Source organism: Ascaphus truei, chromosome 8 (assembly GCF_040206685.1).
Source record: "Ascaphus truei isolate aAscTru1 chromosome 8, aAscTru1.hap1, whole genome shotgun sequence".
In the NCBI taxonomy this organism is placed as follows: domain Eukaryota; kingdom Metazoa; phylum Chordata; class Amphibia; order Anura; family Ascaphidae; genus Ascaphus; species Ascaphus truei.
In genome coordinates, this window is record NC_134490.1 from 38,922,816 (window position 1) to 38,940,473 (window position 17,658).

The following is a 17,658-nucleotide window of genomic DNA, read 5'->3' on the forward strand; positions in this document are numbered from 1 at the left end:
GCCAACCTCAAGGTCATTAATAAACAAGTTTAAAAAGCAGGTGTCCCAGTACCGATCCCTGAGGTACTCCACTTCCGACCCTAGCCCAACCTGAAAAAGTTCCATTTATGACAACCCTCTGTTGTCTATCCTTCAACCAGTTTCCAATCCAGGTGCATATATTTTTACTGAGTCCAATTTGCTTTATTTTGTACACCAACCTCTTGTATGGAACCGTATCAAAAGCCGTTGAAAAATCTAAGTAGACCACATCAACTGCATTACCCTGGTCTAAATTCCTACTTACCTCCTCAAACAAACTAATAAGGTTAATTTGGCATGATCTATCCTTCATAAATCCATGCTGACTATTACTAATAATTTTGTTTTCCATTAGGTATTCCTGAATATTATCCCGTATTAAACCATCAAGTAGTTTCCCCACTATTGAAGTCAGGCTTACAGGTCTGTAATTCCCCGGTTGTGATCTAGCTCCCTTTTAAATATAGGCATCACATCTGCTTTACGCCAATCTTGTGGTACTAAGCCTGTGGAAATTGAGTCCTTGAATATTAAAAGTAATGGTTTGACTATTACTGAGCTTAACGCCTTGAGAACTCTTGGATGTATGCCATCAGGCCAGGTGCCTTATTTACTTTAATATTTTCAAACCGCCTATGAACTTCTTCCTCAGTTAACCAATTGTTCATTAATATGGAGGTTGTGGCTTCCTCCTGCGTCACTACTATTGAAATTAATTGTTCCCTGGTAAACGCAGAGGCAACGAATTTGTTTAATACTTCTGCTTTTTCCTTATCTTCAATAATCCACCTGCCCAACTCACACTGAAAGGGTCCTAGATTTTATTTTTTTATTTTTTGTTATTAAGGTACTTAAAGAACTTTTTAGGGTTGATCTTACTTTTTATTGCAATCCTTTTTTCATTATCCATTTTTGCTCATTTGATTGCTCTTTTGCAATTTTTGTTACATTCCTTATAATTCTGATACGATGTCTCCTTCCCTTCTGACTTCAAGAATCTAAACGCCTGCCTCTTCTTGTCCATTTCCTCCCCTACCTGTTTATTTAGCCACATTGGTTTTGTCTTATTTCTTTTATACTTATTACACAAGGGTATACACTGATAAGTTGCTTTTCAAACAATGTTTTAAAGACTGCCCATTTACAGTATCTTCTACATTTTCCCTGCAAAAACATCATCCCATTGTATTACTACTAGATTAGACCTCAGTTTATTAAAATCTGCCTTTCTAAAGTTTAAGGTCTTTGTTGAACCCAAGTAATTTGTTTTTTAATAATTTATTTCAAATGAGACCATGTTATGATCACTGTTACCCAAATGTTCCAGGACTTGAATATTTGCTATTACTTCTACATTGTTTGATATGACCAAATCCAGTACTGCCCCTCTCCTGGTAGGTTCCTCAATAATTTGGGTCATATAATTATCTTTAAGCACCCCCAAAACCCTGTTTCCTTTTGTTGTAACGCTAATCTCATTGCCCTAGTCTATGTCTGGATAATTAAAATCCCCCATTATGCAAACATGACCCAGTTTTGATGCCCTCTCCATTTGTAAAAGTATTTTAGCTTGCTCACTCTCGCAGATATTTGGTGGTTTATTGCAGTGGTGCGCAAAGTGGGGGGTGCGCCCTCAGGGGGGCGCGAGAGACTCGCTGCGTAGGGCGCAGGGTTTACAGAGGCCCCCCGCGCTTCCCGAATCCATTTAAATTAATGCCGGGGGAGCTGCAGGGCCTCTGTAAACTTCTACTTATTTTGTTTCTGACGCTCCAGGTGATGTGTCGCCATGGCAACGTGACGTCATGACGCCAGGACATCTGAAGTAAGGTAAGCGGGGGGGGGGGAGAGCGAGGAGATGGGGAAAGGCGAAAGGGAGCGCAGGGAAAAAAGATTGCGCTCCCCTGGTTTATAGCATATACCTACAAACATTTTCTTTATACTTTTACCTCTACTGATAATTTTTGTTCACAAGGCCTCTACATTGTCATCATTCCCTTCATAGACATCATCCCTTATAATAGGTTTTAGATCCGGTTTAACATATAAACATACTCCACCTCCCCTTCTATTTGTTCGATCCTTCCGAAAAAGGGAATAACCCTCTAAACAAACTGCCCAGTCATGAGTTTCATCCCACCATGTTTCAGTAATGCCTATGATATCATACTGCTCATTTGTAGCTACTAATTCAAGCTCCCCCATTTTATCTGTCAGGCGTCTTGCATTAGCAAACATGCATTTAAGGTTTCTTTCAGCCTGTACTATTATCTTATCTGCTCCTTCCTTTCTGCGCCAATTTGGTTTAGTCTTTAGAAGTTTTCTAGTATTATCTGTATTTACTATGGGTGTCTCGCTGCTTGTCAAACTCGCACGTGCCCCCATTCTACCTCCATACCACCTTGTTTCCTCATCTATTCTATTTGGTTCGCACTGGCGCTCCCCGGACACTGATGCATCCCTGCACCTCCTCACTGCCATGCTGATGACCATGTGCTCTACCCATGCATCGCTTCAGCTCCCACAAGCTGCTGAAGCAGCAAAAGCTGCTCCAGACTGATGAATCTCATGGCAGGGTGCGGACTGACCCTGCGCCCCTGCATCTGTCTATTTCTAAACTCCCTGGCCCCTCCCCCCTCCACATCACCCCCTGCCTCTGGAGGGCGGAAGGGGGGAGATGCCAGGGGGGGACACAGTCCACACTCAGGTAGGGAGAGCCTAGTCCCTCTGGTCATGGCGCCCTGTAGCCGAGGGCTCAGGGCTACTTTCATTTGAGTGGAGCTGATCTGTTCTCCTGCACGGATATTGAATTGGCACCAATGTAACTTTCTAACCACAAACGTTGCGATAGCGCAACTCAGACAAATGTAACTTAAGAGCCGATAAACAGGACCGTAACATCATTATATATAAACACTGAGAACATTGAACCAATCATATTTTCTGAAACAATAGATGTGTTGTTTCAAAGTGACGTACCTTCTTCGAAAAATAGAACAAGTAGTTATACCAGGTTAGCTGAATGATTTGGATCAGGAAACCGAATACTATAAATACTGGACATGGAAATGTGAATAGCTGCACTAATTGCTCACACGTTGTGAGGATTCGAGGATCGCGTCCCTTGCGGCGCGGTCCCTCCTCTCTACATACCAGTACTGCTGCGGCGGCTACCTCCGATCCGCCCCCCCCCGCTGGTGCGCGTTCCCCCGTTCTGTTTACCGAGCGTGCGCTCCTCTGCTACCAGGTCACGGACCTTAGCTCAGCCCCCTCAGCCGCGCCTCCACTGCGCGCGGCGTGCACCCGTGACGTCGCGCAACGAGCCCCAGCTGCGAGTCAAGATTGCTATGAGCCCTTGTCTTCCTGCAGCCTATCCCTGCCTCCGCTGGGGCCGCGCCTCCGCTCTGCCTCCTGCCTCATTGGTCACTTCCTGTATAAGAACCTGCTCAGTGCTCAGTCTCATTGCTGAGCATAACTTTGTGTAGCCTTTGCGTGTGCCTGTCTTGTCCAGCCCAGCCCAGTCTTGCCCTCTGCGGTTAACCTCTCGTTAGGGTGACCAGATTTTCAAAATGAAAAACAGGGACACAATAAAAAATTATTTATAAAACAAATTACATCACGTGACGCACCCCATTGCCATGACAACGAGCCACTGACGTCAGGCGGTGACATGTTTGCCTCGGCACCATAACGTCCCGTTGGTGGGGGCTGCAGTGTGTGTCTGTGTGTATAGGAGGTGGGCCCTGCAGTGTGTGTTTGTGTATATATAAATAATGAAGACATTCATTAAAATTAAAATAATTAACAAATTAAAATTAAATAAATAATTAATTGACATAAATTAAATAAAAAAATGTAGGCATTAATTAAAATTAAGACTTTTAAAAATGTGACCTTCCTGACCTTACACTTTGCAGAATAGGGTCTCTTGCTCTCCTCGTGGCAGTCAGTGACATCACTGCCATGCAGGGCCGCAGACAGCTTTCCCGGGGCCCAGGAAGAACGTTTTTACAGGGGCCCTCTACCCACGTTTCGGCGGCCTTGCGAGAACCCCCCCCCTTCTCACACACCTCCTCACTCTCACCCAACCTCACACTCCCCAGTCACCCATTCCTTTCCCCCCCTCTCACCCATTCCTTCCCCCCCTCTCTCTTACACCCCCACCACCATGTATTTTCTCCCCTCCCCACACTCAACCTCCCTCCCCAATATACGTGCACACACAGTGACACACACACACACACACACACACACACACACACACACACACACACACACACACACACACACACACACACACACACACACACACACACACACACACACAGTGACAAACACACAAAGCCCCCTCCTTTCCTCATACTTCCCCCTCTCCTTATATCTCCCCCTCTTCTCCTCCCCTCATACCTCCCCATATACCTCCTCTCACCTCTCCCTCCCCATCCTTTCCTCATACCTACCCTCTCCCCCCTCCTTATATCTCCCCTCACACCTGCCCCATCTCTCTCTCCCCATTCCTGCCCCATCCCTCCCCATTCCTGCCCAATCCCTCCCCATTCTTCCCCAATCCCTCCCCATTCCTCCCCCATCCCTCCCCATTCCTCCCCCATCCCTCCTCATACCTGCCCCTCCCCTCCTCATACCTTCCCCTCCCCATACCTTCCCCTCAGCTCCTCATACCTTCCCCTAGCTCCTCATATCTCCCCCTCCTCATACCTTCCCCTCCCCCTCCTCATACCATACCCTCAGCTCCTCATATCTCCCCCTCCTTATATCTCCCCCTCCTCATACCTTCCCCTCAGCTCCTCATATCTCCCCCTCCTCATACCTTCCCCTCAGCTCCTCATATCTCCCCCTCCTCATACCTTCCCCTCAGCTCCTCATATCTCCCCCTCCTCATACCTTCCCCTCAGCTCCTCATATCTCCCCCTCCTCATACCTTCCCCTCAGCTCCTCATATCTCCCCCTCCTCATACCTTCCCCTCAGCTCCTCATATCTCCCCCTCCTCATATCTCCACCTCTGCTCCTCATATCTCCCCCTCCTCATATCTCCCCCTCCTCATATCTTCCCCTCAGCTCCTCATATCTCCCCCTCCTTATATCTCCCCCTCCTCATACCTTCCCCTCAGCTCCTCATATCTCCCCCTCCTCATACCTTCCCCTCAGCTCCTCATATCTCCCCCTCCTCATACCTTCCCCTCAGCTCCTCATATCTCCCCCTCCTCATACCTTCCCCTCAGCTCCTCATATCTCCCCCTCCTCATATCTCCACCTCTGCTCCTCATATCTCCCCCTCCTCATATCTCCCCCTCCTCATATCTTCCCCTCAGCTCCTCATATCTCCCCCTCCTCATACCTTCCCCTCCCCCTCCTCATACCATACCCTCAGCTCCTCATATCTCCCCCTCCTCATATCTCCACCTCTGCTCCTCATATCTCCCCCTCCTCATATCTCCCCCTCCTCATATCTTCCCCTCAGCTCCTCATATCTCCCCCTCCTCATACCTTCCCCTCCCCCTCCTCATACCATACCCTCAGCTCCTCATATCTCCCCCTCCTTATATCTCCCCCTCCTCATACCTCCCCCTCAGCTCCTCATATCTCCCCCTCCTCATACCTTCCCCTCAGCTCCTCATATCTCCCCCTCCTCATATCTCCCCCTCCTCATATCTTCCCCTCAGCTCCTCATATCTCCCCCTCCTCATACCTTCCCCTCAGCTCCTCATATCTCCTCCTCCTCATATCTCCCCCTCCTCATACCTTCCCCTCAGCTCCTCATATCTCCCCCTCCTCATACCTTCCCCTCAGCTCCTCATATCTCCCCCTCCTCATACCTTCCCCTCAGCTCCTCATATCTCCCCCTCCTCATATCTCCACCTCTGCTCCTCATATCTCCCCCTCCTCATATCTCCCCCTCCTCATATCTTCCCCTCAGCTCCTCATATCTCCCCCTCCTCATACCTTCCCCTCCCCCTCCTCATACCATACCCTCAGCTCCTCATATCTCCCCCTCCTCATACCTTCCCCTCAGCTCCTCATATCTCCCCCTCCTCATACCTTCCCCTCAGCTCCTCATATCTCCCCCTCCTCATATCTCCACCTCTGCTCCTCATATCTCCCCCTCCTCATATCTCCCCCTCCTCATATCTTCCCCTCAGCTCCTCATATCTCCCCCTCCTCATACCTTCCCCTCAGCTCCTCATATCTCCTCCTCCTCATATCTCCCCCTCCTCATACCTTCCCCTCAGCTCCTCAGATCGCCCCTCCTCATACCTTCCCCTCAGCTCCTCAGATCGCCCCTCCTCATACCTTCCCCTCAGCTCCTCCTATGACACACACACAGACAGACAAGAGACACACAGACAGACAAGAGACACACTGACAGACAAGAGACACACAAACAGACAAGAGACACACACAGACAAGAGACACACACACAGACAGCACACACACACACACAGACAGCACACACACACACAGAGACAGCACACACACCCACACACAGACAGACAGCACACACACAGACAGACAGACAGCACACAAACACATACAGGATACAGACAGGACACACACACACACAGACAGACAGCACACAAACACATACAGGATACAGACAGGAAACACACACACACACACCTCTCTCACTCAGAAGCAGCTCCCTCCACCCGGTACTAAGCCCTGCCCCCGAGATCCTCTAACCTCCAACCAATCCCCTGCTTCTATTTTCTAAGCCCCGCCCGCCGGCATTCTAACATGAAAAAAATACTACCCGGCTGCCGCATACTCCTCCTCGGCGCCGGCGCCGCTCGCTCCCCCCACGCATTGTCGCCGACTCCCCCGCGCACCAGGGAGAAAAACCGGGACATTCCCGGGACGGACGGGCAACCGGGACAGCCCAGCAAAAACCAGGACTGTCCCGGCAAAAACGGAACGAATGGTCACCCTACCTCTCGTGTACTGACCTGGCTTTGCATTTGGATTCTCTCTGGCTCTTGACCCCGGGCTTATGGATAACGACTACGAGTACCTCTCCAACCCCAGACCACAGGCTTACGGACTCTAACTACGTGTACCTCTCCAACCCACGTATTGAGTGGATTTCCTTGTACTGTAATTATTGGATCAAAGGGATTTCACCATCACGGCAGAACATCGTGTTCCAATTTTATTCTAAGAAGTTACCTGTTCAATAGAGTGGGAAAGTCTAAAGCAGCCAGCGCGATACATAGAGTGTGTGCAGGTGCAGTCCCTGATCTCACAATGAAATAATGTTGGTGCCTCAGGCACAGGGAGGTAAAGTGAGTTACCCAAGGTCTGACACCAGGATTTGACCCAGGCTCCCCTACTTCAAAATCAGTGCGTTTACTCACTGAGCCTCTCTTTCAGCTATTAGACTAACATGCACATACAGGGCTATTTTTGCAAAGTCGCCTAAGAGAATTTGGCCAATGTCACCCTTTTTAACGCTAAGAAGTCCACGAACATTGCATTTTCGCTTGCTTTCGAAATCCGCTCAAACACAGGACTGCTATTTTACCACTTAAAACAAGCAAAATAGCGACATTTTAGACAATCTGGGCCGCTTCGTTAGAACGTTTGGGTCTATAAGTTCTAGCGAAATATTTGTGGGTGTTGCAAACTTTGGGAAAGTTCTCTTAAACCGGCAAAGCAGTCAAATAAAATACCATTGCTTTAAATAGTCTCCAAAAAGTCGCTGTTCCCAAGAGCTAACAATCCAAATGTTGCATCCTCAGATACAGTGGCATAAAGAGGTTTATTTATCAGAGTCTTCCAGGGGCAGAATTGAGGGTGGGGTGTTAACTAGAAAAAAACGAAAAAAGAATAATAAAAGAAAAATAAAATACTACATTCAATATGAATTTTTGGTATTGTAAATCCAGTGCTGTATTTTTTTTTTTATCATCCCAGTTTTACACCAGTTATGCAGCTGACACAAAGCCCTCACAGGGGCTCGAAGGTTAAGCTGAGCTGGCCGCCCCACATAACCTTCTCACATTCTCATTTGCGCCTGCGCAGCTTACCTGCGTAAAGCACTAAGCCATAGCAAGTTTCCGTGTTCCGTATCCGGCAGCCCCGCAGCAGAATACATTCATTATCCAAGGAATACTTTGCAGCGTTCCATTCCAGGGTCCCTACGAACACGTGCATGTTGCTATTGGGTCCCTCACATGTTACTTTACCTAAAACCACACCAATAAATAAGAATTTAATATATTTGGGGGGGGGGGGGGGCTAATCAAGTAACTGGTTAACGCTGAACTCTCAACAATAGATTGCTATCTACATGGAATATAAAACATTTTCTTCACCATCAAATGCTGCCAGTGAGCCTGGTGTGCTGAGCTTGCTGTGCGTGACCATCAAAGCTTGTTTAAACTTTAAATTTGTTTCGCTGTATTTTGGGAACAAAAAGAAAGAAATACTTTGGTGTGCTGGAAGATAAGAGTTTGATCCAGTCAGTAGCGTCTACAAAAAACCTGTTTAGCAACCCTTACCCATCTATATCCGCCGTCTCCACATAACACAGGCTGTTTGGCTCTGAGCTGTATAGCAAAAGCAGGTCTGCCTGTTAAAATAAAAGGGCAAGTGTCTGTTCCAATCAATGATGTCTCTCTCACCAATTTCTTTAATAGAGATGTGCTAAACATTGGCGTGTACGTGTGAAATTGGGGAACTTTTGACGTTTGCAAGCAACGGAAAAGTCACAAAACTACTCAGCGATTAAAATTCTCCCGAATGCATTATTTATTTTTTTGACAAACTTTCTGGAAATTAGACAAAAGTTTACAGCAACTTTCAGCAAAGAAAAATACCACGTGTGAGCACATTCATGTCTCAGACAGGTCTGCAACCCTGCCTTTCCCCATGATCTCTTAGCGTATAATGTTTCCACCACAGCCAGGGATTCTGGGTAATGACCAGTGTTGCCACCCTCTGTTGATGGCTACCCCAGAGCCTTTTTCCAATTCAACTTAATTTTTTTAATGTATTTTTTTATTTTTTTTATTTATATGCTTAACTCTCTGACCTTCTCAGGCGACGGCATCTCCCGGCATCTCCTCCTGCATGGTCCCGTCCCCATGGCTCCGCAATGTCACACGGTGTTGCATTGCCATGAAAGCGGGACGCTACGTCACATCGCGGCACCGCAGGACATCCCATTGTCATGGCAATGTGATGCCTCATGGCGCCGTGATGTCCCGCTGTCATGGCAACGCGACGCCATTTGATGTCATGGAGCTATGTTGGCTGGACCATGTAGGGGGAGATGCCACGGAGAAGGTAAGAGCTGAGCCTCCACCCGGAGATTTCATATATAAACCCGTACCCCAAAGATACATGACTGAAACCCCGTAGTCTCCAGGTCAAAGCCACAGTGGTGGCAACCCTGGTAATGGCATGCAAACGAGCACACGGTGTCACCTTTTGCTTCTTATCCATTTAACCATGGATCATTATAAGGTTATGCCTGCCGTATGACACAGCTTTTCAGCACAGCAAACTTCTGTTAAAGAAGTGCAAAGCCAGTAAACCTACTCACAGACAGCTGTTAGTACCTGTATGCTAGGATATAATGGGGAAGAGCAGGGTTACAGACCTGTCTGAGACATGTCAATGTGCTCACAGGTGGTATTTTTATTTACTGTACGGGGAGGGTTTTTGTCACCTTTTTACGCACCATAACTTTCTTTCTGTCCAACAACTTTCACAAACTTTGGCTCTTTTTGCAAAGCCATTGCCAACGTTTGAAATGCTGCGAAAGATTATTAATGGTAAACGTGAAAAGCATACCACTTTTAACTCTTTCCAGTTTGCATGCACAAACCCCAAAGTCTCACGTTGTCTGTAAATTCTGCAGCGTCCCTTTTTCTGTAACATCATCTGGATGTCAGTCTGCAAGTGCTCACGTTCTTGGACTGGTTCTGGATGTGCTGTTAGCCCCAGCCTGACCACAACTTGCACATATATTCGTCTATGTCTTCTAGCTCAGGGGGGCTTAACTCCAGTCTTCAAGGCCCCCCAGCAGGTCAGGTTTTCAGGATAGCTCAGCTTCAGCACAGGTGGTTCACTGACGGAGCCTCTGATTGAGCCACCTGTGCTGAAGCTGGTATGTGCTGCAGACTTGACCTGTTGGGGGGGGGGGGGCAAGGCTTGAGGACTGGCGTTGCTCACTCCTGAAACATGGTGGTATTTTCTTGAACCAGTTTTGCCACAGGCAGTGATGCTGACCGGGACATCTCCTACTTCACCCATCACAGGCTGATCATTTCCCTAATCCAATCACATTATTACGTGGCAGTTACGACACAGATGTTTTATTAACCCGTCGGGTGCACCATGACGTAGTCACCCCGTTATGGGGTCTGGCACGCCAGGGGCCCCATAATATAGTGACTACGTCATGGCCATTCAGCTAGGTTTTTGGGGAGATCGCGCCCTGCGCTCCTGTAGAGCACCTGAATGTGATCTGGCCAGGAGAGGAGTGTATGAGGACTCCTCTTCCGTTCCTGTCAGTGACACCGCAATCACGTCATCGCGAAGTGTCAGGCGAAGTGTCGGAGGGGCTGTGGGATTCTGGTGCCGTGGCCCCTACGGCACTCAAGGGGTTAAAATAAAGCTGTTCAGTAGCTCACAAACTGTACACACTTACTGGCACAAAATCCTCTTTTTGTAGACGCACAATGTCACCGACCTGGATGTCCCTCCATTTCTCTCTGTAAAAGCTTCAAAATAATTGTTAGATTATTTCATTTATTTCAAAAGAAAAAAAATCTTACTTCTGTTTTTCTGTAATTTTTAACGTTTCTGAGAACTGCCGCCTACTCCCTCTTAATAGAAATCCCCTCATATTGGTCCTTTTTAAAATATATCTAGCCCTAAAGTTGGAAATGATTGATTTCACATCACTGAGTGTGAAAAGTATCTGCAAAGCTTTGCACTTCTCTGCTTCTCAGCTTTGATTTCCCTCTATGCCCCTGCTCATCTCCTGCACTCTGCTCAGCATTGTCTCCTTTCCACCACTTACCTCTACTATTCTCTCTCTTCCCTAAAGCCTCCTCCCTGCAGAACTCTCTTACGCTCACTATATGCTAAGCACCTGCCTCCCACACACACAGAGGCACTTACCCACTATCAATGCCACATACTGCACTGCACTTACTGCTTCCCTTACTGTCTGTGTAAGTCTCCCAAAGTACCACTTATATGTTGTCAGCTCTGCGGGGCAGGGATTCACTTTCCTATCGTATGTTTGACGCACTTTATTGTACAGTATTTTACTTCCCTGTATTTTAACATCTATTTTTTAAAACACTGCTTACATTGCGAGCACTATATAAATAAAAATACACATACACATGAGCATAAGGGGGTTACGTTGACAGTATGAGCGTTCTCATTATTTTCCTCACTATGCTGTATTTTGTGCAATAAGATAATATACATGTATAACTAGGTTAAAAGCAGAATAAAGCTTGTAAGCTCTGCGGGGCAGGGCCTCCTTTAGCCTTATGTTGTAATTTACCTGTTGCATTAATTCCCATTGTTTGCAAAGTAATCAGGGCCGGCTGAGAGTTTTGCAGGGCTCGGTGCAGTGGGGTGTTAGCAGGGCCTCCTACCTTCTCCAGAACAGCATCTCCTCCTGCTACGTCGCGTTGTCATGGTGACGCGGCGTCATGCGGATTCATGGTGTCATGGCGACGCACCGTCACATGATTACAGGAGGAGATGCCGACTCCGGAGAGAAGGTAAGAGGCACCTACAGAGAAACGTGCTCTCCCCCGGAAATCAGTTTAAATGTTGAGGGTAAGAGTGTGAGGCCTCCGTAGCCACAGGGCTAGGTGCATTGGCAACGATGGCACTGCCATCAAACCGGCCCTGAATGCACTGCGTACATGGCTGGCACAATATAAATAAAATTATACATACAAAGGGGACGTTTTTATTTTCGTGATTACAGCGTCAGTCAAGATTTTATAACTCACTTGCAACTATAATGTAATGTAATGTGTTCTGCTTAACTGCAAAGCCCCGCTCAGTGAAGCGAAGGTTGGTGGAAGTGAAGTTTCACTGTGCAATAAACTGCCGTGCACCACAGAACTGGAACAATCTACCGGAGACTCTCACAGCCGCCACCAGTTTAAGTTCTTTCAAAACTAAGGCGGTCTCACATTTTAATCTGGTCTGTAACTGTTATATACGCCCATAATACAAATTATCTTTAACTGTGCATGCAATGTCTTGTGTATAATGTATAACCCTGCTCACTTAATGTAGCCATGTATCTGCTGCCATCATAACTCTTTGCCCAGGACATACTTGAAAACGAGAGGTAACTCTCAATGTATTACTCCCAGGTAAAACATTTTATAAATAAATAACAATAAGAATCCCACCTTTGTCTCATGAGGATCTCACATGGCCTGTTGTTTATGGCTCTGTCACTTTTGTGCCGTGCCTGCGAAAGGGGAAGTTACAGGTGACATGAGACGGGGAAATAAGGAAGTACTCTCCACATGTGTGGACCACTTGTATCTCATTGCACAGATGCATTACACAAACACTAAACGTGATTATGCTGCAGATTTTCAGTAGATCTATACAAATTCACCACCCCCCCCAAAGCCAGCTCCTTGTATGGAAAATACTTTATTAGAGTACTTTATTTGAACTCATAAGTCCCTGCAGGATTACTGCATTGTTCTTGGAAAAACCACCATGGTAACCATTTGCACAGTCTTTTCCCATGATGGCAGCGCTTCTTTGAAAAGACCTTACTCAATAGACTGGATAGTCATCTTCCTCGTGCTAGAGGGTACTCTCGGATATCTACTTCAGCACTGGAAAGCGACAGCACAACTTGTTACAGTAAATACTGCAGGTATCTTGCGGGGTCTATGTACCAAGCATTACAAATGTAATGTTTGTCGTAAAATTGACACATGGAACTGTAAAGATGATATTGCGCTTGTGTGTGTCTATGTAGAAACCTTTTTTTTCCTATTTTGCGCCATAAGCTTAAAAAAATGGTGCACCATAAAAGATAATTGAACCTGCATCAAAATCGGCCGCCAAGTTGAACCTTGCGTAAATCTTAAAAAGTCTGTTTCTAATGTTGGCAAATTAAAGCAGTTCTAATTATGTGCTATTAGTATTTATCAATTATATGTTTTTTGGACGCAGCATGAAGGTTTAATTATATACGTTAATATAAACGTAAGATTTTCAAAGTATGGCTAATATAAGATATATCAAAGTATTTGATATTTACTAATACTTGTAAAAACAAAGAAACATATTATTCTATTTTTATCTAAATTGCATCAATTAGGTATACAACATGACACAATGTGTCAAAAGTCATTTCAAACTATGGACCTGAAGGTACCCGTTAGCAGTTAACAAGGTGTTAACTTAAGTTGTGGATCTGGACTTATGAAGTCACATAAGGACCATCCCACATACTACGCACATTTTATTAAGGTTTGTACTACTTTTTAGCTGTAAAATTTCATGGACTCTGTTAGTACATGAGCCTCAGTGTTTTGGAGGCATTAGAGGAAATTAAAGGGGCAGTGTAACCCACAACTAGTTTCGAGCTAACACAATAGTTTAATTGAGGGGATTGCATATTTATGGGACCTACTCACAGCTAAGTCTAAGGGTCATTTCTCATTACTAATTTTCTGTTGCCTTTAACACTGTTTATCATCTCCATCTCCTGCACACTCTCCACATCATTGGACTCCTTGACACAGCCTTCTCCTGGTTCACAGCCTATGGATTCAACTGTTCCTTTAATGTTTTCTTCTCTGGTGTCTCCTCCTCCTCACTCCCTCTTTCTCTTGGAGTCCCACGAAGCTCTGTCCTTGGCCCTCTGCTCTTCTCACTCTACACCTCCTCTCTTGGTGAACTAATATACTTTTTTGGCTTTCAGTACCATCTCTATGCCAACGACACCAAACGTTACCTTTCCTTCCCTGACCTCTGCCCCTCTCTCCTGTCCCGTGTCACCAACTGTCTCTCTGCAATCTCCTCCTGGATGTCCCACTGTTACTTGAAGCTTAACATGTCCTAAACATAACTAATACTCTTTCCCATTTCCACTGCCACCCCTACACCCAAACTCACCTTCACTATCAATAACAACACAATCTCATCAACACCTCAAGCCCACTGTCTAGGTGTCATCTTTGACTCTGATTCCTCACATTCGTCCCTCAGAAAGTCCTGCCATTTGCACCTCCGAAATATCGCCAGGATATGCCCTTTTCCCACTCATGATGCAACTAAAATCCTAATTCATCTTGTCCCACATCGACTACTCCAATCTTATCCTAGTTGGCATTACCCTTGTCCGCCTGTCCCATCTCCAATCCATCCAAAACGCTGCTGCCAGACTCCTCTACCCCACTCTCCTCTCCACTTCTGCTGCCCATTACGTAAATCCCATACACTAACTTCCCATATCCTCTAGAGTCAGATTTAAAACCCTAACTCTGACTTACATAGCTTTCAACAATCCTGCCCCCCCCCCTACATCCCAACTCTCATCTCCAAATATATACCCAAATGGCCCCTACATTCTGCCCACAACATTCGCCTTTCCTCCTGCCTTATTACCTCCTCTCACTCCTGCCTACAAGACTTCTGCCGTGCTGCACCCTCACTATGGAATTCCCTACCACATACCATCAGACTCCCCCAGCTTTCAGACATTTAAAAACTCCCTGAAAACCTCACATTTACAAGGAAGCCTATCTGGCATACCCCTAACATCCAACTCCCCCTTCCCCCAACTCCATTGGGACCCACCAGTGCGACTGGACCAATCTCCACACTATGTAACATCCCTATCCTCAAACCTTAATAGGATCAGCTGTCGGGCTAGACCATACTCCAACCTGAGGTAGCCTCCATCCCACAATGAGCAGCCACTCAACCTTTTTTGTTTCAACCTTGTGCATCTTTCCCCGTAGATTGTAAGCTCTCATGAGCAGGGCCCTCATTACCTCTTTGTATATGTTTCTTCATGTTTATGTACTTATCAAATTTCTGTACCTCCATTGTACCATGCTACGGAATATGTTGGCGCTTTACAAATAAACAATAATAATAAGATGTAAGGGAACCATAAATTATTATATAGAACACCATGAGATTGTCTGTCTTTAATCATCTTGATTGAATTTATTCAGCTAGATGCCCTGGCCTATGTAATATGATGTGAAGAGGTCTTCCTAGCCAAAAGAAGAAGACTAAAATCTTGTCCCACACTGGAAAGACCTCTCAATAGGCCATAGTCAATACTTCTCTAAGCTGCCTGATGTTTCTTTTCAGATGGGTCCCAAACACACCGTGTTCCCTTCCCACATGGGTGGGAACAGTGGAACCCTGGAGCAGAACCGTATTCCTTTCAGCTCTGGCACATGGCATACTTACCGGGAAAGTAACCACCGGTACTTCCGCGTATTTAAATTCTCCATGGGCCAGTAGGTTTCCTATTGGCCTGTGTAGTGCGTGAGATTTAAACTACCATTTTGTTTCCCCCGAAGGGAATCGTACCTTTTCAGAAATGTTTCTCTGGAACCAGGGGGTCCCCAAAGCTGAAATGAACTTCCCATCCAGACCCATGTCTCCAAACAATAGAGGAGTATACAAAAGCATGGTTAACCCCCAGACACGTCAGGCAGAGGAAAAGCAAAGCTGCACTCACTATATCATCCAAGATGTCTCTGATGCCCCTTACAACCACGAGGAATAGGAGAGGCAGCATGATGGCAAACCATGGCAACGTGGAGATAGCTGGGACAGTCTAAGAAGATAACAGCATGAATGTTATATACAGTGTGAAATATTATAGTCTGTGCATCTTATAACTGACATCACCCCCTTTGCCCAATGCATTGCTTACCCCTCTGGGAACAAAAGGGTTAAAAAGCAACGCTGTTTTTAATGATACACAGTGATAATGTCTTCATTGAGCTTTTTTTTTGGCCCCAATAATTTGTATTAAAGAATTGTAGAAATTAAGAGGATGTATATAATATCGAACAGGACCGTGCCATCTAAATACAGAGCCCAGTTAATCACAGAGTGCAAATATTACAGCGAATGCAGAGAAAGATCACAGTATAATTATAGCCTTTAAGGTTATGCCAGTCAAGCTAAGTTAAAACAAATCAAATGTCTGTTTAAAAGAAGGTATAAAGTATTATCGAGTAACTGTGCTCTTCTGTAAAAAAAATATTTTTTTTAGGTCTTCTTGAAAAATCTCAGCCATTTGGCCCAAATGATCTCATACTTCTCTAAATCATCCATTAGGATCTTAAGTTTTCCATCATTAAACTATCCATATGCATCCGTGTAAACACACTTGTGGTCAATACCGTTTTTTTTTTTTACAAAATGATGCTGCCGTTTGCTAGCAGCAACAAGAATATGTTACCAATTTATTCTTACAGAATAGGCCTTCCTAAGATTTCTGTCGGCTCTCAACAAATCTATTTTTGCTTCCCGCAGGGCCTTTCTCTGCTGTGTATTCTGGACATATCTACTTGGATGTTTAAGTTATGTGTTATATGTATAAAACTGCAGTTCCACTATGAATTAATAGAGTATGCCCTATGAGACTTCTCAGGACAATGTCCTAAAAAGAAAATTATATCTAAAAATTAGGAACCATTGTTTTGAAGTAGCAATTAATGCTTTTTTATATATACTGTTTTTTTTAACATAGGGTTGAAGCAGGGGGTCTTGGGAGCTTAATCTCATTAATTTCAGCTCCGGGGACCCCCTGCTTCCTGAGATACAGACCTCCAAAGGGGGTGCCAGCATCTCAGCAGAGTTTAAAGCTCCCGCTCCAGTTTAAAGCCGAACCTGATGACGTCACAGCTTCCTATTGGCCAACAGAACATGGGAGCTTTGCAACTTCGCCCTTACGTGATCCACTGCAGAGCAGCTACCGACACCCCCTACTGAGGTAAGTACCTCTGCAAGCAGGGGTTCCCCGCAGCTGAAATTAACAGAGTTCAGCTCTGGAGACCTCCTGCTTCAATCCTATTTTTTTTTTTTTAAATCGCCAGCTTTGATTGACGCTTTAAAACTTCATATGAATTTAAAAAAACAGAAGGGAAAGAACCATCTGTTGACAAGGGTCTTCGTGAGTTTTAGAAAGTGAACTGTTGCCATGACGGAGACATCGGGGTCCCACAAAAGAAAGAAAATAAGTAAAATCCTTCGTGTAAGCAGCGCAGACTGGTAGACTGCATTTATTAGACCACCGGGGAACACATAAGGTTCAGTTGTGGCCAATTAGCGAGTCTGTTCCTTTTCAGTGTTTTTGTACGCCTAGAATCTCATGCACTAATGATGAGCAAGAACATGAAACACACAGCACACCGGGGAGCGCTCACCTGTAAAATGATAATAAACAGGAAGTAGAGGTTAGCCGCCCTGTGAAACTGCTCGTAGAGATTGAGTGGAAAGAATGTCAGGATGTTGTATTTACTCGTCCTAATGCTGTTGTCCTGAAGGAAACAAAAAAATAATAAAATGAGCCAATAAACTGAGTATTAGGGTCCGTATGGGATCGAGTTAGCCAGAGACGGGAATGAGCC

General features: G+C 45.5%; 1 protein-coding gene across 4 annotated transcripts in view; it reads right to left on the minus strand.

Annotated features, from left to right (window-relative positions):
- ATP8B3 (ATPase phospholipid transporting 8B3) overlaps positions 1-17,658 on the minus strand; it is a 133,588-nt gene that overhangs the window by 82,774 nt on the left and 33,156 nt on the right. For all 4 annotated transcript variants that reach the window (XR_012803513.1, XM_075611547.1, XM_075611546.1 and 1 more), the window contains exons 4-10: positions 17,455-17,568; positions 15,756-15,854; positions 12,436-12,497; positions 10,692-10,764; positions 8,536-8,606; positions 8,350-8,432; positions 8,062-8,220 (exon numbers count right to left, since the gene is read on the minus strand). Coding sequence is in view for 3 of the 4 variants with exons in the window: in XM_075611547.1 (XP_075467662.1) it covers positions 8,062-8,220; positions 8,350-8,432; positions 8,536-8,606; positions 10,692-10,764; positions 12,436-12,497; positions 15,756-15,854; positions 17,455-17,568 (661 nt within the window). In the remaining variant the exon portion in view is untranslated. The remainder of the gene's footprint in view (positions 1-8,061; positions 8,221-8,349; positions 8,433-8,535; positions 8,607-10,691; positions 10,765-12,435; positions 12,498-15,755; positions 15,855-17,454; positions 17,569-17,658) is intronic.